This window comes from Callionymus lyra, chromosome 5 (assembly GCF_982586985.1).
Source record: "Callionymus lyra chromosome 5, fCalLyr1.hap1.1, whole genome shotgun sequence".
In the NCBI taxonomy this organism is placed as follows: domain Eukaryota; kingdom Metazoa; phylum Chordata; class Actinopteri; order Syngnathiformes; family Callionymidae; genus Callionymus; species Callionymus lyra.
In genome coordinates this window covers 11,213,503-11,239,437 of record NC_141822.1, presented here as the reverse complement: position 1 = coordinate 11,239,437, position 25,935 = coordinate 11,213,503, and the positions used below count along the sequence as shown (strand labels likewise).

General features: G+C 42.6%; 4 protein-coding genes and 1 long non-coding RNA gene across 5 annotated transcripts; 4 read left to right on the top strand and 1 right to left on the bottom strand.

The window, feature by feature from the left end:
* The first annotated feature begins 291 nt into the window (after positions 1 to 291).
* Positions 292 to 5,335, top strand: LOC148079303 (transcription factor 7-like 1-A). The gene is made up of 12 exons (XM_087790807.1): positions 292 to 1,107; positions 1,174 to 1,237; positions 1,306 to 1,415; positions 1,502 to 1,615; positions 2,396 to 2,486; positions 2,550 to 2,628; positions 2,707 to 2,775; positions 2,836 to 2,949; positions 3,019 to 3,163; positions 3,274 to 3,381; positions 3,507 to 3,552; positions 4,926 to 5,335. The coding sequence occupies exons 1-12, from the start codon at positions 913 to 915 to the stop codon at positions 5,255 to 5,257; spliced, it is 1,467 nt and encodes a 488-aa protein (XP_087646933.1). The 5' UTR covers positions 292 to 912; the 3' UTR covers positions 5,258 to 5,335.
* LOC148079304 (uncharacterized) lies at positions 3,507 to 3,974 on the bottom strand. Its single transcript, XR_015711322.1, has 3 exons — positions 3,721 to 3,974; positions 3,653 to 3,664; positions 3,507 to 3,611 (listed from the first exon to the last, which is right to left on the bottom strand). It is a non-coding gene; the product is annotated as an uncharacterized LOC148079304 (long non-coding RNA).
* Positions 5,336 to 6,172: 837 nt separating the features above from the next.
* On the top strand, positions 6,173 to 16,497 carry LOC148079302 (uncharacterized). Its single transcript, XM_087792278.1, has 15 exons — positions 6,173 to 6,481; positions 6,545 to 6,708; positions 7,206 to 7,323; positions 7,536 to 7,834; positions 9,072 to 9,252; positions 9,316 to 9,479; positions 11,657 to 11,928; positions 12,017 to 12,092; positions 12,170 to 12,301; positions 12,377 to 12,500; positions 12,564 to 12,624; positions 14,711 to 14,757; positions 15,414 to 15,489; positions 15,553 to 15,894; positions 15,964 to 16,497. The coding sequence occupies exons 1-15, from the start codon at positions 6,292 to 6,294 to the stop codon at positions 16,235 to 16,237; spliced, it is 2,520 nt and encodes an 839-aa protein (XP_087648404.1). The 5' UTR covers positions 6,173 to 6,291; the 3' UTR covers positions 16,238 to 16,497.
* Positions 16,498 to 16,642: 145 nt separating this feature from the next.
* Positions 16,643 to 23,297, top strand: fktn (fukutin). Its single transcript, XM_087790801.1, has 10 exons — positions 16,643 to 16,857; positions 16,940 to 16,990; positions 18,754 to 18,933; positions 18,991 to 19,137; positions 19,208 to 19,338; positions 19,420 to 19,552; positions 20,871 to 21,000; positions 21,068 to 21,201; positions 22,098 to 22,222; positions 22,281 to 23,297. The coding sequence occupies exons 1-10, from the start codon at positions 16,756 to 16,758 to the stop codon at positions 22,492 to 22,494; spliced, it is 1,347 nt and encodes a 448-aa protein (XP_087646927.1). The 5' UTR covers positions 16,643 to 16,755; the 3' UTR covers positions 22,495 to 23,297.
* A 416-nt stretch (positions 23,298 to 23,713) lies between these two features.
* atp6v1g1 (ATPase H+ transporting V1 subunit G1) lies at positions 23,714 to 24,868 on the top strand. Its single transcript, XM_087792448.1, has 3 exons — positions 23,714 to 23,879; positions 24,347 to 24,447; positions 24,530 to 24,868. The coding sequence occupies exons 1-3, from the start codon at positions 23,798 to 23,800 to the stop codon at positions 24,701 to 24,703; spliced, it is 357 nt and encodes a 118-aa protein (XP_087648574.1). The 5' UTR covers positions 23,714 to 23,797; the 3' UTR covers positions 24,704 to 24,868.
* Positions 24,869 to 25,935: the final 1,067 nt, after the last annotated feature.

The following is a 25,935-nucleotide window of genomic DNA, read 5'->3' as shown; positions in this document are numbered from 1 at the left end:
CTCTTGTAGATGTTCCTCCAGCAGCAGATGTATCACTCTTGTAGATGTTCCTCCAGGAGCAGATGTATCACTCTTGTAGATGTTCCTCCAGGAGCAGATGTATCACTCTTTTAGATGTACTTTCGGGAGCAGATGTATCACTCTTGTAGATGTACCTCCACAGGCAGATGTATCACTCTTTTAGATGTACTTTCAGGAGCAGATGTATCACTCTCAAAAAAGTTGTTGTTACATGTTGTTTACCTTACAGTTATTTTTTGTTAACTTTCTAGAATGACAGCCCCCCCTGTCGGCCAAAGTGGAGAACAACCATACCTCTTATAAACACCTGTTGTTCCTGATCCTGGATCCGTACACGTAACCGTCTCGAGTGTCTGACGTCACCCTCTGGCTGATCCAGAGTCAGCCCGTCTGTAGTGTCTCGCTGTGGCGGCGTGTGTTTACAAACGTCTCCTCACTTCGCCCACAAGCGAAAACCTGCAGCGGATCCGCATCACGACCAGGGCCCGAGAAGGAACCCCTGAGCGGGACATGAGGCCCCCACAGAGTGGACGGTCTGTTGGGGAACACGAAGGCTGTGTTTAACTGCTGCTCCGTCGCGGACGGGCTGTGATTTTTTAACCTCCGGGCTCACAACTCGAACTCTTCCCGTTTCCTGCTCCGAACTTTTCTCGCCACTTTGTTCACTTCTGGACCGGAACTCTGGAGCGACGCCGCGGGAAGCTAAGCTAGCTCGTTAGCTCGTGTCCAGACAAGTTGTTCCGGCGTCAGTTCAACGCTTCAGTGAGACTCTCTTCTGTCCCCGATGTGTCCCGATCCGTGTCGGTCCCCCTGGACTCGCCAGTGACCCCCGAGACGGTTTTTTTGGGACAAAGTCCAGAGACTAAACTCTTGACAAGTCGCTCACAAAATATGCCGCGACTGAGTCAACCGGACCCTGGACAAGAGTCCGGGGTCAGAGACGAACTGGGGGCCAGAGACGAACTGATCCGTTTCAAAGACGAGGGCGACCAGGAGAAGCGGTCCGGGGCTACGGACCAGGACCTGGACGACGTCAAGTCCTCTTTGGTCAACGAGTCTGAGACCCTGAGTAGCGCCGAGTCCGAGGTACCCTCCGACCAGACATTAGTCCTGGGTTTACTTTCAGATGTTTTACTTGTTGTTTGGTTCTAGGTGGACCGACGACGTCGACATGATCCAGGTGCACGGACCAGAACCCGCCAGATGTTCGAAGAGGGTATCAGAGTCTAACCTCAGAGAATAAATCAAAAGTGATCTGGTTCTACAACTCATGTGTGGTCTTAGGTCTCAGGAGGCAGCAGGAGCTGCACTTCCCTCCTTACCTGGGGTACCCCTTCTTCATGTTCCCGGACCTGAACCTCTGCAGCCCCTACCTGGCTGGAGGAACCCACCCGGTAACACACACTCACATTCACACTCTTACAGAACTATGTTTTTTGTCTGCTCTTCATGTGTGTAATCCATGATGTCGTGTCTGCAGTATCTTCCTTTCCAGTGGCCTCTCCTGGACCTCCCAGCTAGAGCATCACTGAGGGACCCGTCAGTGCACACACACCAGGCAAGACTCCCGGGGTCACAGACATCATACCAACATGTATGTTTACTGTGTGTTTGCTGTGTAATATGTGTGTGTTTCATGCGTGCATATGTGTTTAATGCATGCATGGGTGTGTGTTTTATCCATGCTTATATGTGTGTTTTATGCATGCTTATGTGTGTGTTTCATGTTTGCACAGGTGTGAGTTTTATGTGAGTGTTTCATGTTTGCATTTGTGTGTTTCATGCATGCATACAGTATATGTGTTTAATACATGTATGGGTGTGTGTTTTATGCATGCTTATGTGTGTGTTTCATGGTTGCATAGGTGTGTGTTTCATGTTTGCTTTTGTGTGCTTTTCATGTATGCATAGATGTGCGTTTTATGTGTGTGTTTTTTCCCTAACGTGTGCATTGGTGTGTCTTTTATGTGTCTGTTTCGTGTGTGCATTTTTGCGTTTCATGCTTACATAGGTGTGTATTTTATGTGTGCTTTTCATGCATGCATAGATGTGTTTTTTGTGTTTGTTTTTTTTCCTTATGTGTGCATAGGTGGGTCTTTTATGTGTGCATACGTGTGTGTTGTGTGTGTGCATTTGTGCGTTTCATGCTTGCATATGTGTGTGTTTCATTCATGCATAGATGTGCGTGCATAGGTGTGTGTTTAATACTTGCATAGGTGTGTGTTTAATGTGGGCATAGGTGTGTGTTTCATGTGTGCATAGGTGTGTGTTTCATGTGGGCATAAGTGCGTATCTGTATCTCAAATGTGCAGTGTGTGTCATGTGTGCTTATATGTGTGTTTGTGTTTTACAAGTGTGTAATTTGTGTGTACAGTCCGGCAGTGTGCCAGTCCTGCCCCCCCACATGAGCCTTCGCCCTCTGTTGTCCTTCAGTCCAGAAGCTCCTGGATTGTCTCCTGAGGCGGGTGAGTGAACGTGTACGATGGTGATGATGATGGTGATGATGATGATGATGATGTGTTGTGCAGCACTGCCCAGACCTCCAGGGTCTCCTCACTTCCCAGCCTCTGATGGTAGGCCTCAGATTCCTTCCCCGCTGGGATGGTTGTAAGTAGAGAGATGGTTGTGCTCTGGTGGCACCTGCTTGTTAACTATCAACTCCAGCTCATACTTGTTGTTGTCCAGGTCGGGTCGGTCCATCTACCCTCTGTCAGGGGGTCTCTCACCTGCTGCCGTCGCCATGAGTGCGTCCAGGTGAGGAGTCCAGTCTTGTATCTGTGACCACATGGAGCCTGAAAAAAAATGTTTTTATAGTTTGGTCTCTGGAGGATTCTCTCCCGCTATGCTGTCGCCGCCTTCTCCGATGTCCCCGTCCCACCTCCCCATGAACTTGAAGGTGAACCCCGAGAGCATCGGTGCTCAGCCCAGGTGTGTTTGACCCTCACGGAACAGGAAGAGTCACCCCTGCTCACGGTGTGTGTCTGTATGTGTGTGCAGTACTTCACCTGCTCCTTCTAAGCAGCATCACATTAAGAAACCTCTGAACGCCTTCATGCTCTTTATGAGGGACCAGCGCCCCCATGTGGTGGCTGAGTGCAGCGTGAAGGAGAGCGCAACAATAAACCAGATCTTGGGACAGAGGGTAGGACACACACACACACACACACACACACACACACGCACACAAAAATCAATCAGATTTAATGAAACCTACTGGTGTGTGTGTGTGTGTGTGTGTGTGTGTACGTGCAGTGGCACTCGCTCTCTAAAGAGGAACAGTCCCGGTACTACGACCAGGCTCGGAAAGAACGGCTCCTTCACTCCAAACTCTACCCCGGCTGGTCAGCCCGGGACAACTACGTGAGTCATCGTCTCGTTATTCAGAAAGTGACGTCACTGGGAATCAACTTTCATTTCTCAAACTGATTTGTGACACGAAGTAAATAAACAATTGATCCTCTGAACCTGCTCATGTCTTCGCACAGGGAAAAAAGAAGAAGAGAAAAAGACAAAAGGGTGACACTGCAGATCGTAAGTGTCTGTCTGTGTCTACTTTTGACTGAACTCCATGAGTACCTATTTGTGTATACCTCGGACTGTGTGTGTATCTCTGACTGCAGTGTGTGTATACCTCAGTGTGTACCTCTGACTGGCGTGTGTGTAACTGACTGGCGTGTGTGTATACTTCTGTGTGTTTACCTCTGACTGGCGTGTGTGTATACTTCTGTGTGTTTACCTCTGACTGGCGTGTGTGTATACTTCTGTGTGTTTACCTCTGACTGGCATGTGTGTATACTTCTGTGTGTTTACCTCTGACTGGCATGTGTGTATACTTCTGTGTGTTTACCTCTGACTGGCATGTGTGTATACTTCTGTGTTTACCTCTGACTGGCATGTGTGTATACTTCTGTGTGTTTACCTCTGACTGGCGTGTGTGTATACTTCTGTGTTTACCTCTGACTGGCATGTGTGTATACTTCTGTGTGTTTACCTCTGACTGGCATGTGTGTATACTTCTGTGTGTTTACCTCTGACTGGCATGTGTGTATACTTCTGTGTTTACCTCTGACTGGCATGTGTGTATACTTCTGTGTGTTTACCTCTGACTGGCATGTGTGTATACTTCTGTGTGTTTACCTCTGACTGGCATGTGTGTATACTTCTGTGTGTTTACCTCTGACTGGCATGTGTGTATACTTCTGTGTGTTTACCTCGGACTGGCGTGTGTGTATACTTCTGTGTTTACCTCTGACTGGCATGTGTGTATACTTCTGTGTGTTTACCTCTGACTGGCATGTGTGTATACTTCTGTGTTTACCTCTGACTGGCATGTGTGTATACCCCTGTGTTTACCTCTGACTGATGTGTGTGTATACTTCTGTGTGTTTACCTCTGACTGGCGTGTGTATACTTCTGTGTGTTTACCTCTGACTGGCGTGCGTGTATACTTCTGTGTGTTTACCTCTGACTGGCGTGCGTGTATACTTCTGTGTGTTTACCTCTGACTGGCGTGCGTGTATACTTCTGTGTGTTTACCTCTGACTGGCGTGCGTGTATACTTCTGTGTGTTTACCTCTGACTGGCGTGCGTGTATACTTCTGTGTGTTTACCTCTGACTGGCATGTGTGTATACTTCTGTGTTTACCTCTGACTGGCATGTGTGTTTACCTCTGCCTGGCGTGTGTGTATACTTCTGTGTGTACCTCTGACTGGTGTGTTTTACTTCTGTGAGTATCTCTGACTGATGTGTGTGTGTGTGTGTATACTTCTGTGTGTGTACCTCTGGTTGACTTTAGTGTATACCTCTAACCGACGTGTCTGTATACTTCTGTATGTGTTTGCATCTTACCGACGCACGTGTGTGTATAATCATGACTATTGTGTTTCTCTGTGTGTGTGTTCAGCTGCAGCTGAAGGTTGTCCTCCTCAAGTGAAACGGCCTCTGTCAGGTTCCGGGGTGGACTGGTCGCCCACATACTCGGAGGGTTCAGAGACCCGACACCCGGCCCCGTCTCACCTGACGCACACACACCTGTCTCAGTCGAGCCCCGCCTCTTCTCTGGAATCCCCCGCCACCCCAACTGCGTCTCTGGCGTCACCCGCGGCCCCGGCACCGACCCAAACGGACCACCAGCACACGGGTCAGTACGAGCGGCCGCTGTCACTCACTGGGACGCTGGTCAGAGCCTCCTCCCCGCACTCCCTCCCTCGCAACCCACCAGCCAATCAGGTGTGAGGATTCTTATATAAAAGTTTTTGTTTTTATTCAGCAGCCTTTGCCAACTACCTTGTTCATCAAATAAATATTTTTATTAACAAACTGGTGTGTTTATTGAAAATACTGCTATAAATGAGACTCTTTGATAACCAGAACATAAGAAGACAGATATGAACTGATTAGAAAATGTTTATCACAGTATTATATAACAACACAAGAACTTGTTTGGGGTGTGGATACATTATTAAATTCAATTAAAAAAGATTCATAAATAAAATAAGAGACATGTGTTTAAAATTAAGTCTTTAAATTAAAATAATGCATTAAAAAAGTAATAACTTGAGTGTTTATGATCAAAAAATGTGTGAGTGAGAAATGATGAAAATAAATAATCAGGAGTTTGCGAAACTGATGTTTATGAGCTCCTCTCTGGAATATGAGTTACATAAAATTGTGAGATTAATAAAGTAATAAAGTAGTCTTATCTTATTTATCACAAGCAAAATAAGTCATAGGAAACGAGGTACAGAGGCAGCGATCTTGAATTTCAAATGAAAAACAATTATAAAAAAAACCAATGGAAAATTAGTAAAATATAAACATGAAACTGTAAATTCATATAGTTTTAATTTGAATAATAAAAAGATATAAAGCCTCAAATGAAAAATGTCGAATGACGTTTAAATGATAAGTTTTTGTTGTTTCCCTTCTAACAGTAAACTCATGAGACGCTGCTAAGAATTTTGTCAGCAATGATCGTAGATTTACAAATGATTAGGCATTCAAGCATGTTTGCAGTACCAGTGATGATGAGGGCGGGAGTGCCGGAAAAGTACATGTGACAAGTGATTCATCTAGGATATGGTCATGAGTCTTGAGAGAAGTAAAAGTAAAAGAACAGGTTCATATGACTATGTAACGGGCTCATAAAACTTCTGTCTGCCCATATACGGCAGGTGGGTGTGAGCAGGTGAGGTTCTGTGGATGTCACAGGATTCTTATCTGGCCGTCTCTGAGTCGGTCTGAGAGTCAGTCCTCACACACTCGACACGATGACGCAGCAGCGTAACCGAGCGGTCCTGGTCTCGGTGAGCCAGTTTGAGCCCGGGGTGGATCTGGGCCGGAGACCCGGAGCGAAGAGAGACACCAAACGGCTTCACAAGGTTCTGCGGAAGCTGGACTTTGAGGTGGAGATCCACGAGGACCTGCAGGGCCGCGAGATCTACGATCTGTTCCAGAGTGGTGAGGACAGAGTCAGAACCAGAGTCTTCTGGTCTCCTTCTCACACCGTGTGTTTGTGCACAGAGGCCAGCCGCGCCGTGCACAAGTGTTTCCTGGCAGTGTTGTCGTCTCACGGTGAGGACGGTTGTGTGTTTGGTTCCGATGGTCGACCCGTGTGGTTGTCCAGAGTCTTCCAGATGTTCGACAACAAAGAGATGGAGGACAAAACAAAATTGTTCTTGGTGCAGGTGAGTGTGTGTCTGTCTGTGTGATGATAATCATGGCTGTAGCTGTGTGTGTGTGTGTGTGTGTGTGTGTGTGCCTGTAGGTTTGTGCCGTTTTCATTTTCATTCAAGGTTTATATTTCGATAAAGTGTATAATTTAATTTTTTATTAACAATTAACACAAATAGTCATGTGTCTTTTAATTTAGTTTCACTTAAACTTACAGCCGCTAGATGGCAGCAGACATTACGTTCTCATCAGCAAAAGAAACAATGAGATACCAGTGATGGCTGAGGACAAGAGGATACAGTGGACTCCAGCATTAGCTTTTAAAGCTGATGTTTGGACATATTTTGGTTTCAAAACGAATGAAAGCAGTTACAAATTCGTCAAGACTCATGTGGTCTGTAAATTGTGCAACGCCAGAGTCAAGTACTCGACAATACTACAAATATATCCTTTGTTCAAACAGTGTTGTAATATATTCGTGTGTCTGATGACTAACTACCCATCTGTGTAGGCATGTCGTGGTGATGGACTTGATAAAGGTGTTGAAGTGGATTCCAACGAGGAACTTGTTTTATGTCAGAATCTGTCACTTCCTGTGGACACAGCCGTGATGTACGCGACAGTTCCAGGTAAAATACACACACGTGAATATTTTGCCTCAATCTTGAACTTCCAGCGTTTGTGGAACTTCCAATGTTTATGATCCGACATTTTTATGAGCTAAACAGTTCATAAATAGTTCCATCAAATTGCTCAAAGGTAGTTGAACTGGTTCAATGTGAAGAGAAAACTAAAGCATCACCTGGTGCAGGTACGAGTGACTTGTTTGTAATCCCCACAGGATACGTGGCCTTCAACAACCCCCAGGGTTCGGTCTTTCTTCAGACGTTCTGCTCACTTTTGGAGGACCAGAACGAGCGTCTCCTGGAACTGACCCGTCTCATGACCCGCCTGTCGCACCACGTGGCCTTCAACTTCGAAGCCAAGGGTCGTGTTGTCGGGGGAATGAAAGAGATGCCCTGCCTGGTGACGAGTCTCACCCGCGACGTCTTCCCCTTCACTCCTGTGGAGAAGGTTCAAGACGGCCGCAGCCTGACGTCACTGGTGGCCACGTTCAGGAATCGAACTCGTTCCATCAGCTGAACTTTCTAATGTGATTTTTTTGCTAGTTTTTATGTGAAAAGTATTTAAAACGTTTTTTACATCGTCCAGTCAGAGATGCATTCATGTAAGTAAGTAAGTAATTTATATTTATAGAGCGCTCTTCCAGACCAGGGTCACAAAGCGCTTAAACAATCAAAACAAATCTCAATAAAATATATACTTCAAAGATCAAGATAATACTGAGAACAACACAGGAGTTCCAGAGAATCAAGGAAAAGCCTGCACGAATAAAACGTCTTAAGATGTTTCTTAAAGGACTCAGTAGATCCATCAAGCACAGAGTCTATGGTTGTCTTCTATGATTGGGAAACATTTTAATGATTATTTATGAACTTTAATTCTGTGTCAGAATTTTGATTTTGTGAGAGTTTATCAATGAGGTATTTTATCCTTCACCCTGTTCGTTATGGGGAGAATATTTGATTTTTACAAATGTATGCATCAAAAAAATATATATAGAAAATGGACAACGTTTTAGGGTATCTGTACAAATATAAAAATGCAATTTACTCTTTTGAATTCAAGTCAACAATTGGTGTTTTACGCTACATGTTTTAGGGTCTTTGGAAAATAAAATAAACTCATGAAATGAATTGTTTCGGAACTTGAATGTCTGTATTGCATTGTACAGTTGTGCGTTATTATTAGTAAAACAGCTTCAGCCAATCAGCGGCTTCGTCACATGTAGCGCGGGCACTTCCGTTGGTGTCAAAGTCACGTGTGTCGTCAGACCGGTGCTGTGTCTCAAATCGCATTCTAGCGTAGTAAAAGTTAGTATTTTTAGTGCATTAGTGCGTCTCAATTCTTAGTAGGTGAAATTTAGTGCGCCATGCACACTAAATTGTCGTACTAACACGCCCACAAAACTGAGTATGGTTCGATGGACACTAACCACAAATGAAAAATGTCGAATGACGTTTAAATGATAAGTTTTTGTTGTTTCCCTTCTAACAGTAAACTCATGAGACGCTGCTAAGAACTTTGTCAGCAATGATCGTAGATTTACAAATGATTAGGCATTCAAGCATGTTTGCAGTACCAGTGATGATGCACTGAACTCTTGATCCCAGGGCAGGAGTGCCGGGAAAAGTACATGTGACAAGTGATTCATCTAGGATATGGTCATGAGTCTTGAGAGAAGTAAAAGTAAAAGAACAGGTTCATATGACTATGTAACGGGCTCATAAAACTTCTGTCTGCCCATATACGGCAGCAGCGTAACCGAGCGGTCCTGGTCTCGGTGAGCCAGTTTGAGCCCGGGGTGGATCTGGGCCGGAGACCCGGAGCGAAGAGAGACACCAAACGGCTTCACAAGGTTCTGCGGAAGCTGGACTTTGAGGTGGAGATCCACGAGGACCTGCAGGGCCGCGAGATCTACGATCTGTTCCAGAGTGGTGAGGACAGAGTCAGAACCAGAGTCTTCTGGTCTCCTTCTCACACCGTGTGTTTGTGCACAGAGGCCAGCCGCGCCGTGCACAAGTGTTTCCTGGCAGTGTTGTCGTCTCACGGTGAGGACGGTTGTGTGTTTGGTTCCGATGGTCGACCCGTGTGGTTGTCCAGAGTCTTCCAGATGTTCGACAACAAAGAGATGGAGGACAAAACAAAATTGTTCTTGGTGCAGGTGGGTGTGTGTCTGTCTGTATGATGATAATCATGGCTGTAGCTGTGTGTGTGTGTGTGTGTGTGTGTGTGTGTGTGTGTGTGTGTGTGTGTGTGTGTGTGTGTGCCTGTAGGTTTGTGCCGTTTTCATTTTCATTCAAGGTTTATATTTCGATAAAGTGTAAAATTTAATTTTTTATTAACAATTAACACAAATAGTCATGTGTCTTTTAATTTAGTTTCACTTAAACTTACAGCCGCTAGATGGCAGCAGACATTACGTTCTCATCAGCAAAAGAAACAATGAGATACCAGTGATGGCTGAGGACAAGAGGATACAGTGGACTCCAGCATTAGCTTTTAAAGCTGATGTTTGGACATATTTTGGTTTCAAAACGAATGAAAGCAGTTACGAATTCGTCAAGACTCATGTGGTCTGTAAATTCTGCAACGCCAGAGTCAAGTACTCGACAGAGTACACTAAACAGCTCCCTCTTAGTGACGTTTTAAACGGAGGTTTCGTCATATATAAATGCATATATATGCATATACTTACAGGTGCATTTTCTGCAGCAGTAGGAGGATAAACACGTCTTCGCTGCTGATACCAGCTTAAATATCTCGCGATTATTTAGATTCTCATATTTTTTCTTTATTTCTTTTTCCAAAGTTGCAAAACGTGCTGCCAGCAGGTGGCAATGTCGTTCAAACAGCTGGTTGCAACATCGTTAAATAGAAGTAGAAGAAGAAGCTGTCATGTGATACTATAGTACTAACTAGTACGCAAATTCTCCACAGATAGTATGTCTCAAATCAAACACTGCTGCTACACACTATCAGGAAATCACATGACAGCTTCTTCTTTTACTACTATTTAACGATGTTACAACCAGCTGTAGGAACACTAGCGACACCTGCTGGCAGCACGTTTTGCAACTTTGGAAAAAGAAATAAAGAAAAAATATGAGAATCTAAATAATCGCGAGATATTTAAGCTGGTATCAGCAGCGAAGACGTGTCGTCCTTCTACTGCTGCGGAAAATGCACCTGTAAGTATATGAATATATATGCATTTATATATGACGTAACTTCCGTTTAAAACTTTGAGTACGCTAGTATGCGATTTGAGACACAGCAAAGAGCGATTTGAGACACAGTGCTGTGTCTCAAATCGCATACTAGCGTATTTTTAGTGCGTCTCAATTCTTAGTATGTGAAATTTAGTGCGCCATGCACACTAAATTGGCGTACTAACACGCCCACAAAACTGAGTATGGTTCGATGGACACTAACCACACTAAACAGCCGCCATCTTAGTGACGTGTTAAACAGAAGTTACGTCATATATAAATGCATATATATACATATACTTACAGGTGCATTTTCCGCAGCAGTAGAAGGATAAACACGTCTTCGCTGCTGATACCAGCTTAAATATCTCGTGATTATTTAGATTCTCATATTTTTTCTTTATTTCTTTTTCCAAAGTTGCAAAACGTGCTGCCAGCAGGTGTCGGCGATAGCGTTTAGTACCTACACTAAACTGATGCATACTAACTTCTAGCATACTAAGAGTAGTATGCGATTTGAGACACAGCACAGGAAATAAGAGAACGGAAAGTGATTATGTTGACAAACATCGTCTTTTTGTCAATATAAATGTTCTATGTGTGGTAAAAAAAAACATCATGTAAACGTTCTGTTGACGTTTCTTTAACCCATAAAAAATGTTTTAAAAAGAAGTTCGCGTATGCAGCGTGTGACGTCATCGCGTAGGAAGTGGTAGTACACTCCCTACAATATCGGTCCCCCCACTTCCTACGTGATGACGTCACACGCCGCATATGCGAACGTACACACATAAACTACTCTAATTTTACAATTAATTATTATTATTATTTTTTTGTACTGCATACATTATACAAATCGAACACATTAAATAAAAATAAAATGACTCGTTCAATAAAGTGGGCATATATATATATATATATATATTTAATAATTGATTTAAATCGGGGGAAGAGTAAACTAAATTAAATAAATAATTACCGAGTTGTTTATGATCCGAACTACAGACTAGGTGGAATGAGTTATAGAAAGGGGAATATTCGAACATTTTTGTTATTTGAAAAGCGAATTATTTCGGAACTCGAATAAACATTCCGTAAAAGCGACGTTCGCAAATGCAGCGTGTGACGTCATCACGTAGGAAGTGGGGGGACCGATATTGTAGGGAGGACCAAAATTTGTACCTACACCGGAAAAAACAGTACAGTGAAGGCGGCATGTGACGTCATCGACATGCGACGCACACTTTGTCTCAGTTTTAACACGTTTCGCCTGTTGACAACAAATATATTAGGATCTAAACAAGCGAGGATCTCTATCCGGAACCGATCTGGTCACTCTGTCGTGGGTGATACACGAGACCTCCCAATGTGGCCGAACAAGAAAAATAAAATCCCCGACAGGTAACGTCATGTTCGTCTGGATGTAAACTCTGTAAAATCTTGATGTGTGTATGTGTGTGTGTGTGTGTGTGTGTGTGTGTGTGTTTAGGTGGCTGGACTACACGCCAGTGGGTAAAAGGTTATCGGGAACTCGTTTTATTGCCTTCAAAGTTCCTCTAAAGCAGGTGAGTGTGTCCCTGTTGGAACATAAAAACGAGTGAAATGAAATAAACGGATCAAATAAAACCTTCCTGTCTGTCAGTCGATATGTGCTCAGCTCAGCTCCCCTGAAGTCTTCACCCCTCATCATCTTCTGGACCTCGTCACCAAAGAGGGACAAGAGTTGGGACTCATCATTGACCTGACATACACCACCCGCTACTACTCCATTCCGGTACACACCTGCACACACACACCTGCACACACACACCTACACACACTTGTCTGATCTCACACTGTGTGTCTGCAGGACGTCCCCGACTCGGTTGAATGTGTGAAGATCTTCACTCCTGGTCATCAGGTTCCTCCCGATGACGCCATTCTCAAGTTTAAACAAGTCGTGAACAGTTTCCTGAAGAAAAACCAAAACAATGGTGAAAACACAGAAAAACTTCTTCTTTCCGTACCTTCAGATTAACAACAGTAACTCTCTGCAGACAAACTGATCGGTGTTCACTGCACACATGGACTGAACCGCACAGGATATCTGATCTGCAGGTGTGTACTTACAACTTTATATCTAAATATTCATTTACATTGTATTTTTATGTGCTTTTTCAATGCATTTCTTCTCTAATACAAAACATATTCAACTTACAATGAAATATATTTATTTTATTGATAAGATATAAAGTGCAAACCCTGCATCAGTCATGGTTGCATTTCTATAGCTATAGCTTTCATCTTTTCTCTAAGTTGCTCTTTGCTGTGTCTCAAATCGCATACTAGCGTACTCAAAGTTAGTATTTCTAGTGCATAAGTGCGTCTCAATTCTTAGTAAGAATTAAGAAGCGCACTAAATTGTCACTAAAATTCCCACAAAACTGAGTATGGTTCGATGGACACTTACGACCCTAAACGGCTCCGTCTTAGTGACGTTTTAAACGGAAGTTACGTCATATATAAATGCATATATATTCATATACTTACAGGTGTATTTTCAGCAGCAGTAGAAGGACGACACGTCTTTAGTGCTGATACCAGCTTATATATCTCGCGAATATTTCGATTCTCATATTTTTTCTTTATTTCTTTATCCAAACTTGCAAAACGTGCTGCCAGCAGGTGGCGATAGCGTTCAAACAGCTGGTTGCAACCATCGTTAAATAGAAGTAGAAGAAGAAGCTGTCACCTCAATTCCTGTTAGTGCGTAGCAGCAGAGTTTGATTTGAGACATACTATCTGTGGATAATTTGCGTACTAGTTAGTATGTACACTATCTTGATGCATACTAACTTCTAGTATACTAAGAGAAGTATGCGATTTGAGACGTTTCTCTGTCATCCTTACGTGAATCTCCTGCAGTACAAAACAGATTGCAATTTATATTATTTGAATTTTGTGTAGTACAAGGTAATGCATTTTAATACACACACAAACACACTGGCAGCACACGTCACAATTCCAATTTACGTACCGATGTCAGGATGAAACTGGTGAAGTCTGGTTACGGTTGTTTGTGTGATATCAACTTGTTATTTCCTGTTGTTTAGAGTTGCAGTCATACAGAGGTTTGAAGGGTTTGGTTGTGACGCATGTTGTTCCATGTTGTTGAGACACTGGTAGCGCTTTAGTCGTGCAGCTGTTAAGCCGACCGTCTTTGTCAGCTTCTGTCGAGCACGACGTCATGAAGGTGTATTTAAGCTGAGTCGTCACAGGCCGAAAGTCAAATTTATATAAAATTAAATGAAATCGCAACTTTTGCAAGTATTGTGGCTTGTCCAGGAACTAGTAGTCGAGTAGTTATTCCAGTTTTTGTTTTTTTTTCTCCAGCAATTGTTTCTTCATCATCAATGAAGCCCTGTTTGTTTTAGTGTGTGTTGGATGAATCTTGTTAAAACCATAACACCTGCTCCAGGTTGGCCTTCAGGTCTCTGGTGGTTTGACGTTGAGTCCACAAGTGGCACCAATGTTCTCTTGTAAACTTTCTCTTACCCTTACCTCTTACCCTTGTAAACTTTCTCTTACCTTCTCATCCAGGCAGGTATTGATGGTTCCATGCTTGGAAAACGTCTTGATAACATTAGACACTGTTGAAACATACGTGCCATGTCTTTGAAAATGACTAATTCAAAGGTGTTTGTCTTCACTACTGTGTCAACGCTTTTTAAAACATAGAATAAGTCATCATTAATTGGATAATTCGTGTCTCATGGGCACAGACTATTTTTTCACAGGTGATTCTTATTTCTAATTTACCACAGGTGAGTCATAATGTGTTTTTCCACACTTATTTACAGCAAGGTGTGTCGATACAAGTGAAACTGCTTTTTCCATTTATTCTTTTGCATCAAACGGGAGCTTTCTGTGGACAAAAAATGTTTAACTTAATTTTATTTTCAAAACACATTTTAAACGTCACCAAAATGGAAAAAAAACACATTTATAACCAAAGAAAGATCCAGAAAAACTTCAATATATTTCCTAATTATTGACTACCTTTGCAATATAAATTTGTTTCAAGAATACATGTAAAAACAACAAAAACAAATCTTATACAATGACGGATGTTGCTAAGGCAACATGGATGTGTATGTGCATAAGTACGTGTTTGTGTGAGTGACGTCTGCCTTGTCTCCTGCAGGTATCTGATTGATGTGGATGGATTAAAACCTAAAAAAGCCATTAAATGTGAGTTCACGCCGGATCCCGGTTGACCCCTGTTGACCCCTGTTGACCCCTGTTGACCCCTGACCTGATGTTCATAAAAACATTTTTTCATTATTCATAAACAAATTAAAATACAGAAAATAGACATTCAGGGCTGAAAAAACCCACAAACATAATATAAAATATACTTGTAGTACAATTCCAATGCTAAGGTTTTATATGTGAATCATAGTTTTCAATTAAAGTCATCAGTTGTGTTAGTTTGATCTTAATGTTTTTAAGGTCTATGGAAAATAAAACTCATTATGAAATCGAGTATTCTCCACACTTTGCTAGATCTTGTAAATAAAAGTATACTGATCTTGAGAATATATAATATCATTATCTGAAACAAACCCATTGGTAATCCGCCCCAGCAAATAGGGTTCCGGGCTCACTCTTATGTGTAGCCCGTCATGTATATATTCCTAGTGTTAGTTTAAGTGTATATATGAGATATATTTTCACTCGCACTGATTGGTCACGATCCCTAATGTTGAGATAGAAATGTACTTGAGGGATACACACCTAAAGGAGTGTGTAATATCCCTGGCAGAATATTGACTTATGGACTATGGAAAAAAAATCAAAGGGTGTGAGATGTTTCAGATGCTCATGAAATGTTTATAATGTTTCAGTGTTCAATTGTAGCCGAGGTCATACGATCGAGCGGGAGAATTACCTGGAGGATCTTCTGTCAGGCTCTCACAGGAGGTTTGTGGTCTGACTTGACTTTTGTGCCTGAAGACGAGTGGCTCAGGGTTTGCTTCTCAACAGCAACGATGGGATGGAGAAGTGCACTCTGAGGCCAGTGAGGGGCGGGGCTCGAGATGGAGCTCCGGGCGACCCTGGGGGCGACTCTCGTGGAGACTCTCGTGGAGACTCTCGGGGAGACTCTCGGGGAGACTATTGGGGTGACTCTAGGGGAGACTCTCGGGGCTACTCTAGAGGTGGATCTTGGGACGGAGCTCAGGGTGGGTCTTGGGGCAGAGCTCGAGGTCATGGCGAGGAGCAGCATCAGGGAAACAGGGGACAACAAGGAGGCAGATTTTTAGAACCGGCAGAAGAGCATCATGAACCTAGAGCTCAGAACTGGGGCAGATACAATCATGGGTCACAGTGAGTATGAAAACATAAACGCTGTTTTGTCGTGTCCAACCATAACTAAAATGTTTGTCTTCCCGTCAGACATCCTTTGGGTGGTTTTAAGTCTGAAACCAGAGGTCGACCTTGGAGGGGTCCACAGCAGCCGTACCACGCTCAGTCCAGATACGACAACTCCGTCTCGCACTGGAACCAGCAGCTGCCCTACCAAAGATGCAACGGCCCAAACTCCAGGGGACACAATGCACCTCCACAGAGGAGACACGTTCCGCCTCCCCGAAGGGAACCGTCCTCGAGTTCTGCAGGCGCCCGACTCCCCAAATACATCCCCCGCTGGAAAGACGAGTCGGACTGGTGACGAAAGTCCAACAAGTCGGAGTCATTTACAGATTTTTTTAGAGTTTAATTGGTTATTAGCGTTGTCACCATTACATGAATGAGGCCATTAACAGAACCACCTCTGGAACATCTGGTGTTATTGACCTGCTATGATGATGACGATGATGAAGAAGAAGAAGAAGACTTCATCATCAGAGTTGGATGGTTCATTGGTTGGTTCAATGTAACACTGATTGTAAACAGAAGTGAAAGTATTGAACACAATAAACTTTTTTTTAATCAAAACTTGATTTGAACAATTTATGTTTTAAAAATAAAACTGCTTTTCAAAAACCTCTGCCGGGATAAATAATAAAGTCGCCAGCAGAGGGCGATGCTGCTGCAGAGGTTATCATGCCGCGCCGTTACAAAAACGAAGAAGATTTTGGCTCGGATACTAGAGACGGTACCTTGGTCTGGTTCCTCGAGTCTGTTGTTCTGTTCCTTGTGTCCGCCTGTTTATACGGTGATGACGTCATGTGACAGACACCTGTCTGGATGTCTCGCTTGACTGCGACGTCAGTGTTGACGCTACTGGTTGTTTTCAGCTGCGTCTTCCTGCTCATCCAGGTCTTCTACTACAGAATCTACGTCAATGCAGTGAGTGAAGTCTCCCAGTCGCTCACATGTCCACGTCTGAACTTGTCAGTAAAAAATAATAAAATGGTCTTTTCTTCTTAAGCCTGCTCCTTCTGACCTCCCGAGTCACGTGACCTCCAGCAACATCCAGTTGGTGAGTCCAGCACAACAATAATAATAATAATAATAATATGAACAATAAACCGCTGCTTTTGCATGAATATCACCTGCACCACATTGATACGTAAACATGTGGATTGCAGGATGAAACGGTTTTTAATCTAGTTCATTTAAACGTTTACTCTCAAACACAGTTGTGTTTGTTTTCAGGTTCTCTGCTCACTGACACAATGCTTGACTCTGTGCATAATCTTTAAAAAAAAATCATAATAAGTCCTAATAGGATCTTCTTTGACAGCAAAGACACTTTGTTTGTGTCCTCTTTTGGTTCTGACAAGACCATCTCCTGCAGAGTCAACAACCAAAACAATCCCTTTTCACTCCCTTGTCAAATGTTCTGTTCTTCTTCGTTCATGAACCGTGACCTTCTGTAGCATCATTGCAGCCTTTGTCAATTTACATAAAAAAATGTTTAGTGAAGTAGTTTTCAATGACCAACACTAAGGAAAGTTGGTTTATTTAGGTTTTGAGTTCATAGGAACAAACCAATTGTCTTTATATCATCTAAATGTGTTTTAGAGTCACCGTAACAGATTGTGTTGAAACTTCAAACACTGAAAACCTTCCAACAACCGTTGATGTGATGATTGTTGTCGACCTAATGTTTGTTGTCGGCTTAACGATTGTTGCCGGGGAATCGCTGTCGTTGGCATGGCGATTGTTATCGGTGTAACGCCTGTTGTTTTGGTGCCGATTACTTTTGTTGACATGACGACTGTACACGACTTGTCAATGTGACGACTGTTGACGACTTGTCTACGTGCTAACTGTTATCGACATGACACACAACAACTGTTGTAGTTTATGTAACGGCTGTTGTTGGCATAACAACCATTAACAAAGATGTGAGGAGTGCTGTAGACATAACAACCGTAGACGACTTGTCATTGTGACGACTGTTGTTGACGTGACAACTTTAGATGATGTGACGACTGTACACGACTTGTCATTGTGAAGACTGTTGGTGACATGACAACTTTAGATGATGTGACGACTGTACACAGCTTGTCATTGTGACGACTATTGTTGACATGACAACTGTAGACGATGTGACGACTGTACACGACTTGTCATTGTGACGACTGTTGTTGACATGACAACTTTAGATGATGTGACGACTGTACACGACTTGTCATTGTGACGATTGCTGTAGACATGACAACTGTAAATGATATGACGACTGTACACGACTTGTCATTGTGACAACTGTTGTCGACATGACTGATTACAACAACTGGTTTAATTTATGTAACAACTGGTGTTGGCGTAACAACCATTAACAAAGATGTGACGACTGTTGTAGAAGTAAGTAAGTAAGTAAGTTATATTTATTTATATAGCGCTTTTCAAGACCAGGGTCACAAAGCGCTTAAACAATCAAAACAAGTGACAATGGGACGACTGTACACAACTTGATGACTTGCCATTGTAACGACTCTTGTCGACATGACGACTTACAATGACTGTTGTAGTTTATGTAACAACTGGTATTGATGTAGCAACTGTCAATGTAAACATATAACTGTTGTTGATATAATTACTGTTGTGGTTAATTAACTGTTTTTGGCGTAGCTGCTGATATGGTCGCCATAACAACAGTTGTTAACATAGTGACCATTAGGGTCGACAATAGTTGATAAGTCAACAACAGTCATAACCTGGACCAGACGACCACTGTGGTTGACTTGACTGTTGTTGTTGTTGTTGTTGTTAACATAGTTTGTGTGTGTGCAACAGAAAGTCCTCAAGAAGTTTCTGGCGTTATCGCGTCGCTTTGGTCTCCCCTTGTTCCTCGCTGACACGGCGGCGCTGACGCTCCTCTCCAGGGATGCTTTGCGTTCACAGTCACACTGCAGTTTCCTATGCAGTCGGCCAATCACATCGTTCGGGCTGCTGGCCAGCCAATGGAAGTACGAGGTGAGCCGTTATCATGTACGTTCTTAAGCCGACCTCACCTGACAGACGTCCATGTAGCCCCGCCTCCTGTTGGTGGCTAAACAGTCTGGCTTTGAAGTGTTGGAGCTGCGAGGAGAAGACCCCCGGTTGGTGGGACTGGACACGATGTCCTCACAGAAAATCCCCTTCTACCTGCTGCTGCGTCTCCACGGTTGCATCATCCAGGTGAGTCTCGTGCCGATGATGTTTAGCGCCTCCTACGGGGGATGCCTCACAAACATCTGGGATGTTTCAGGTGGTCTTCCTGTACCAACGAAGCGGGGACTTTCTCTGGCACTCAGAGCTCCGCCTCGATGCTGACGAGGACCGGAGCTTCGCCCCGTTCAAGCTCCTGGACTACGGACGCCACGCCGGCGCCTACGACAGGTGGGCCTGGGACCGCCGTGACTTCACACGTGTTTATTTTAATTGTTGGTTTCTTAAGTTGCGTTTTGCTGCCCCCTACAGGCCGAAGATGATACTGACAGTCGTGGATGGTATGGACCTTCGAGTCCCCGAGAACATTTCTGACTTCCTGTACCGGAGAAATCACTCGCGATTTCTGGAGTGCCGTTACCATGACGCCCGCAACTTCCTGCAGGTTAGACCCTGTTTTCAAACCACAAAAACAGGAGCACACTGACCCTCTCGCCATCTTTGATAGCATATAAAACAGTGACCTAAAACCATTCCTGTTCTGACTTTCACTGCTCTTATGTTATCACCTATGACCTTTTGACCTCTGACGAATGTCTAGAACAATGTGAAACATTCTTATAATCTGGTATAATGTCAGATAAGACACATTAGAGGAAACAAAAACTTGATGACTTGGACAGTATACACTTTTTTCCCATTTTTATTTCTTTTCAGAGAAGGGCCACGTTTAAAAAAAGATAAATTGAGTGCGGCCCAAATCTAAACGGTGACATCTTAACAAGAGTTATGTTATTCAGAAGTTCAAAATAAAAACTCATTCATCTGCAACAAATCAACGCAAAATTGCGAACATATCGGACAGAAAGGGGACACTAGGCAGCTTTACTTTGATCTTTATATCTGACCTATGGGATCTTGATTGACCTGGCTGACTTAAGATAAATAAACCTAAGACTTAAGATAAATAATAAATTATAAAAGTAAAATCCAGTTGTTCATTTAAACATTTATTGACTGCAAATTATTAATTTGTTTGTTCATTTGTCTGTTTTTTCTTTCTGTTTTTTCTTTTAATTAAATTTTTTCGACGTCAATTTAAAATGTTCCTTTAAATTAAATCGACATCAAACTCATGCTCTCACCTGGGCCTCGGAAGCTATTCATGTATTCATCTGAAAAGATCATAGTCAAAACTCAATACTTGATAAGAAAAAGTTTGAAAACTCCCTCAAAAATTAAAGAGATTAGAAAAAATGCCACAAAACCAAATCCCCATGTGACAGCAATAAATTGATTTTATTACGTCCCAAAAAGAAATTTGAAAAAATGCCTCAAGTCTTTAAAAAAGGGGGAAAAGCTGCTGAGACCAAAGGTCAGGACCCAGCGGAAAAGTGAACACAACTTCTTTTACCTGCTTTTCTAAAATTGGATTTTCTGAAGTGTGAAATAGCCTGAAAATCTAAAAGGTTTGAGAAAAAATCTGCAGAATTTTAGCCTCTGAAAATGGAAAAAATACCAGAAAAACACAGTTAGCGACAACTGAACACAAAGAAATTTTACCGAAATTATGAAAAGTTGATTTTCACAGAAAATCGGAGAGAAAACAATATTTTTTCAATAGAAAAAAATTGAATAAACAAACACAGAAATTTCTGAAATGTAATTTCCTGAACAATGCTGCTTTTGTCATTTACATAAAGTTTAGTAGAAGGATCCAGGTGTTTGGTCGACTTAATGGAAAATAATGTTCTCTTCGGCAGAGTTACCCTGAAGACACAACATCTGAAGCCCTTGACTTCCGGCGTAAAGTCATGTCGCTGCTGCGTCTTGCGTCGAGAACATTGGACCGAATGAACGTCCCGTTCTGGATCAGCAGCGGCACGTGTCTCGGTAAGATGCTAACTAGCTACCGTGCTAACTAGCTGGAAGTGCCGCCAATGGTTGTTCTCTCACGCAGGCTGGTTCAGGCAGTGCGGCGTCATCTCGTACAGTCGAGATGTGGACATCGGAATTATGGTCCGGGACTATCGTGATGACATCATGAAGGAGCTCCTGGATGCCGGGCTGTCGCTCAAACACAAGTTTGGGAAGGTTTGTTTGGGACTTCCATCTCATCATGTTTTAATGTTGTCACTGTGTCACAAGATAAGATAAGGCATTCCTTTGTTCGTCCCACATTGGAGAATTTTAAGTAGTTCCACAGAAAGTTCACAAAAAAGATTCAACATTCATGTATTAAAAAACATAAAAATAAAATAATAATAATGTAAGTAAGTTAAGGTAAGGTAAAACTTTAATGATCCCTCAGGGGGTCTCCTTCAGGAAATTGTTTTTTTTCCAATAGCCAGCAATTTTTCATAAACAATAGAAAATAATACCTAAAAAATAAAATAAGAAGAAGAACATAAAGATAAAGAACAAGATGACACAATCTAAGTCTAAAGATAAAGATAAAGAACATAGGTCAAAGAAAAACAACAAAGACAAAGGATACAAAGACTAACATATAACAGAACATCCAGATACTTTCACTCCACTCCTGCCCCTGAACTCAGAATTGTACAATTTAATAGCCCGAGGGATGAATGAGTCCCTGAGTCTATTTGTTTTGCACCTGGGTAGAAGCATTCGTGCACTCATTCTGCTTCTCTGCTCACTGATGACAGTGCTCAGAGGATGACTGTCATCATCCATGATGGACAGTAGTTTGTTCAATGATCTCCTCTCAGCAACTGTCACCAGTGAGTCCAGCTTCATTCCAACCACAGAGCCAGCCCTCCTGATCAACCTGTCCAACCTGTTGACACTCCTAATAATGAAAATTATAAGGTATTAATCAAATAAAATGTCATTAAATACATAACACTTTAATACATAAAATAATAATAAATATTATATACACAAATGACACGTCTCTATTGTATAATAATAATAGTAACGCACTTTATTTATGGATTATTTATGGATATTTGTTTTTTGTCCTGCAGGTTAAGGACAGCCTGGAACTCTCCTTCCTGCACGACCACGTCAAGCTGGACATCTTTTTCTTCTACGAGGACGGCGACCTCTGGTGGAACGGAGGCACACAGGCCAAGAGCGGCCGGAAGTTCAAGTGAGTTCGGCGATTGATTTGACGAGTTAAACAAGTCGTGACCTGGTCGTCCTCGCAGATACGTGTTCCCCAAGTTCTCCCTCTGCTGGGCACAACTGCTGGAGTTGAAGGTCCGAGTCCCGTGCCAGACGCTCGACTACGTGATGGCCAACTACGGCGCCACCTGGAACGTTCCAGTGAAAATGTGGGACTGGAAGTCGTCGCCTAGTAACGTAGAGGAAAATGGGGTGTGGCCTCCTGCAGAGTGGGAGGAGCTTATCCAAGTTTACTAACAACAAATGTAGCAGATGCTGCACAGACACTCAGTGGACACATGAAATAAAAAGTCTGAGTGAAGATGAAATGATTGAGAGTCCGAGTGAAGAAGAGTTTATAAACATGGACGGACAGTTCAAAAAATGTCTCCATTTTGCTTTTGCTCTCCAGCACCAGGTTATCCTTCTTACTTGTACTCCAGTTTTTTCAAAGGCAACATTGACCCAGATACACAGTTTTCAAGTTCACCAAATCTGGATTACCAGGGCTATGAATAGGACAACAACACTTTGAGTTTTTTCTGAGACAAACATCTCATCTCTATTTATGATTTATTTCATGAACACTCATCTGATCCATGACAAAAAACTAATTTACTGTCAAGAAAATGTTTTTAAAACGTTAAAGACCAGCCTCTGCTGTTCTGGAAGGATGCTGGATCTGGACATGTATGGATGCAGTTTTCTTTTTTTTTTTAAAGGCTCTTATGGTTGTTTTTATTTAATAAATATACACTGAGTATACAAGATTGTTTTAATTTCATTATTTATTTACTATACTGAAAGGCTGGTGTACTGGTTCATTATATCTTCTTTTTTTTTTGAGTGAGAGTATCTGGATGTTCTGTTCTATGTTAGTCTTTGTATCCTTTGACTTTGTTGTTTTTCTTTGACCTATGTTCTTTGTCTTTATCTTTAGACTTAGATTGTATCATCATCATCATCATCTTCATCTTGTTCTTCCTCTTTATGTTCTTCTTCTTCTTTTATTTTTTATGTATTATTTGTTATTGTTTATGAAATATTGCTGGCTATTGGAAAAAAACAATTTTACCTACCTACCTACCTACCTTTTCTTTTTTTTCACAATTTAGCAAATCAATTGGAAAATATAAATACAATTTAAAAAATAAAGTTAGTTCACGTCGGAGTGGACAAAAAGTGAATCAAAGAAATAATGTAATTTCTGAATCTAAAATGTTAGAAAAATTGAAGGCCTCTAAAAATGGAAGAAATGCCTCAAAAACCAAGGCTTGATTGTCAGCATAAAGTCTTCTTATCCACTGCAACACGCAAACCATTCAAATTGAAAATATAAACACAATTTTAATCCAAACGTATAATTATATTTTAGCCCTGCACTCGCACTCCAGGCCGACAGGTGGCGCAGGTGAACCGAGCGCGTAGCGAGAGCGGCTCGTGACTCGGGTCACGTGGTGTGCTGCAGAGTGACGTCGAGTCAGCTGACCGTGAGCCCCAGAAGAAGAAGAACGATCCTCGGGTTTCAGCTGCAGCTTCTTCTCAGTCTCGCGTCAACAACATGGCAAGTCAGTCTCAGGGGATCCAGCAGCTGCTGCAGGCCGAGAAGAGAGCCGCGGACAAGGTGACCGAAGCCCGCAAACGTGAGTACCGAAGTCACGGACCAGGCCCGTGCTAGCGTGTGCTAGCCTGAGAGAGGAAGGTTACCGAGGATGATGGTGGTTATGATGGCGACAGCGGCTGCTAAACGAAGCTAAACAGTCGTGGTTTGAGGAAGTTGTGTGTTTATTCTGAACGCTACTAGTTCTGTTTTTACTTGACCGTCGCAGAACCAAATACGCCTGTCCATCATCCGGGTCAGTCTGACCCATTTCTGTCATTCATCAACAACTTGTCATTGAGTGAAATGACCAGAAATACGTAAATAAACATTAAGAACTTGCGTTTTGAAGATGATAAGATCAAGTGACGGTTGGATTGTGTGTATTTGTGTTTGTTTATCACTGTGTGTTTGAAGGGGGGGTGAGAGATGATTAAGTCACATGATGTGTGTGTGTGTGAGAGGGCGGGGAGATGAGATCACGTGACGTTTGGTGTGTTTTTTTTCCAGGGAAGAACCGGCGCCTGAAGCAGGCCAAAGAAGAAGCTCAAGCTGAGATCGAACAATATCGACTTCAAAGGGACAAAGAGTTCAAGACCAAGGAGGCGGCGGTAGGTCGCGAGGCGTGTGCGCGTGTGTGTGTGTGTGTTGAGTCAGAGTCTCACGTGTGTGTGTGTGTGTGTGTACGTGCAGGCCCTCGGCTCTCACGGCAACAGCGCCGTGGAGGTGGATCGTGACACGGTGGAGAGGATGGGACGGATCCAAAAGAGTTACCATGGCAACAAGGAGGCGGTACTGGGCGACCTGCTGAGCCGCGTGTGCGAAATTAAGCCAGAGTTCCACGCCAACTACCGCGTGGCTGGCTGAGACGGACGCCAGGCGATCTCAACCCCCCCGGAGGTCCAGATGTTGTAATTGTTTGTCTTTGTATTTATTGGCTGTTTACTTCCTCGTTGACCAAATTGAGACGTGATCATGTGACCTGCTGTTGTGATGAAAATTATGAGAATAAAGTGTTCCTGTGTCAACTGATGTCGTCGCGTTTCTGAAACGACACGTAAAAATAAATTATCTAGGGTTTGTGTTTCACTACTTTTCACTAGTTTAGAGGTTTCATTTTCCAAGTAAACTTAACAGTAATGAGCATCTTGACGTGTCAAGAGTGTCAGGCTAATGTGACTTCAGAGAAAATGCCATCTTTTCTCAAAACTAAACCCCTTCAGACGGTACTGAAAATAGAAGCAATTATATTAACTATTTCTTTGCTGCTTCAGTTAATATTTCTCACGTACAAATGAGCCGTTTGTGAAGAGCTGAAGAAGGACAGGTCTGGACCCCTGTGCTCGGGCTGCTGCCCCTTCGTCCTGACCTTTGATAAGCAGGAGATTTAAAGGTTGTATTCATGTAGTAATTATTTGTCAACGACTTATGTTGCATCAGTGTTTGCACGAACAAACATTCCGTGGTGAATGGAACTGGAAGTGCAACGGGTTTTTCAAGAAATCGCTTGATGCGCGGAAGTTGTGCTTTCAGTTTCCTGACAGGAACACATCACAGAACACGGGTCACATGACTGCGTGCTGCTGTGCAAGGGTTTATATCCTGGAGCAGTAAAATATCTCTCAGTAACTCAAAGCTATCTGGGGTTTGATTATCCACAAAAATCACTATCATGATTGTCATAGAAGCGTACGGAGTTCGGTCTGAGGCCATCAGGGGAAGAATACTGGGTCTGTACCAGCCGACTTAAGAACCCCTTCATCCACCAGGCTCTACCTCTTCAGTCTTCTGCCAACCTTAACTCTAGACCTTGAACCCTCGTGCATACACATAATCCACTTACACCCCCCCCCCCCCCCACCACTGTGTTCTCTCTTCTCTTTATCTGTGATATTTTTACGTTCAGTTAAGACCTTTCAAAGATAAGATAACAAGATACATGATTAATCTTCCCACAGTGTGGAAATGTGAGTTGTTACAGCAATTCACAAACAAGATTAAACATACACTCACATTATAGTCAAAATATATTAAATATAAAAATACAAATAATAGCAATGATATTAAAATAAACACAATAATACATACAAATATATCAA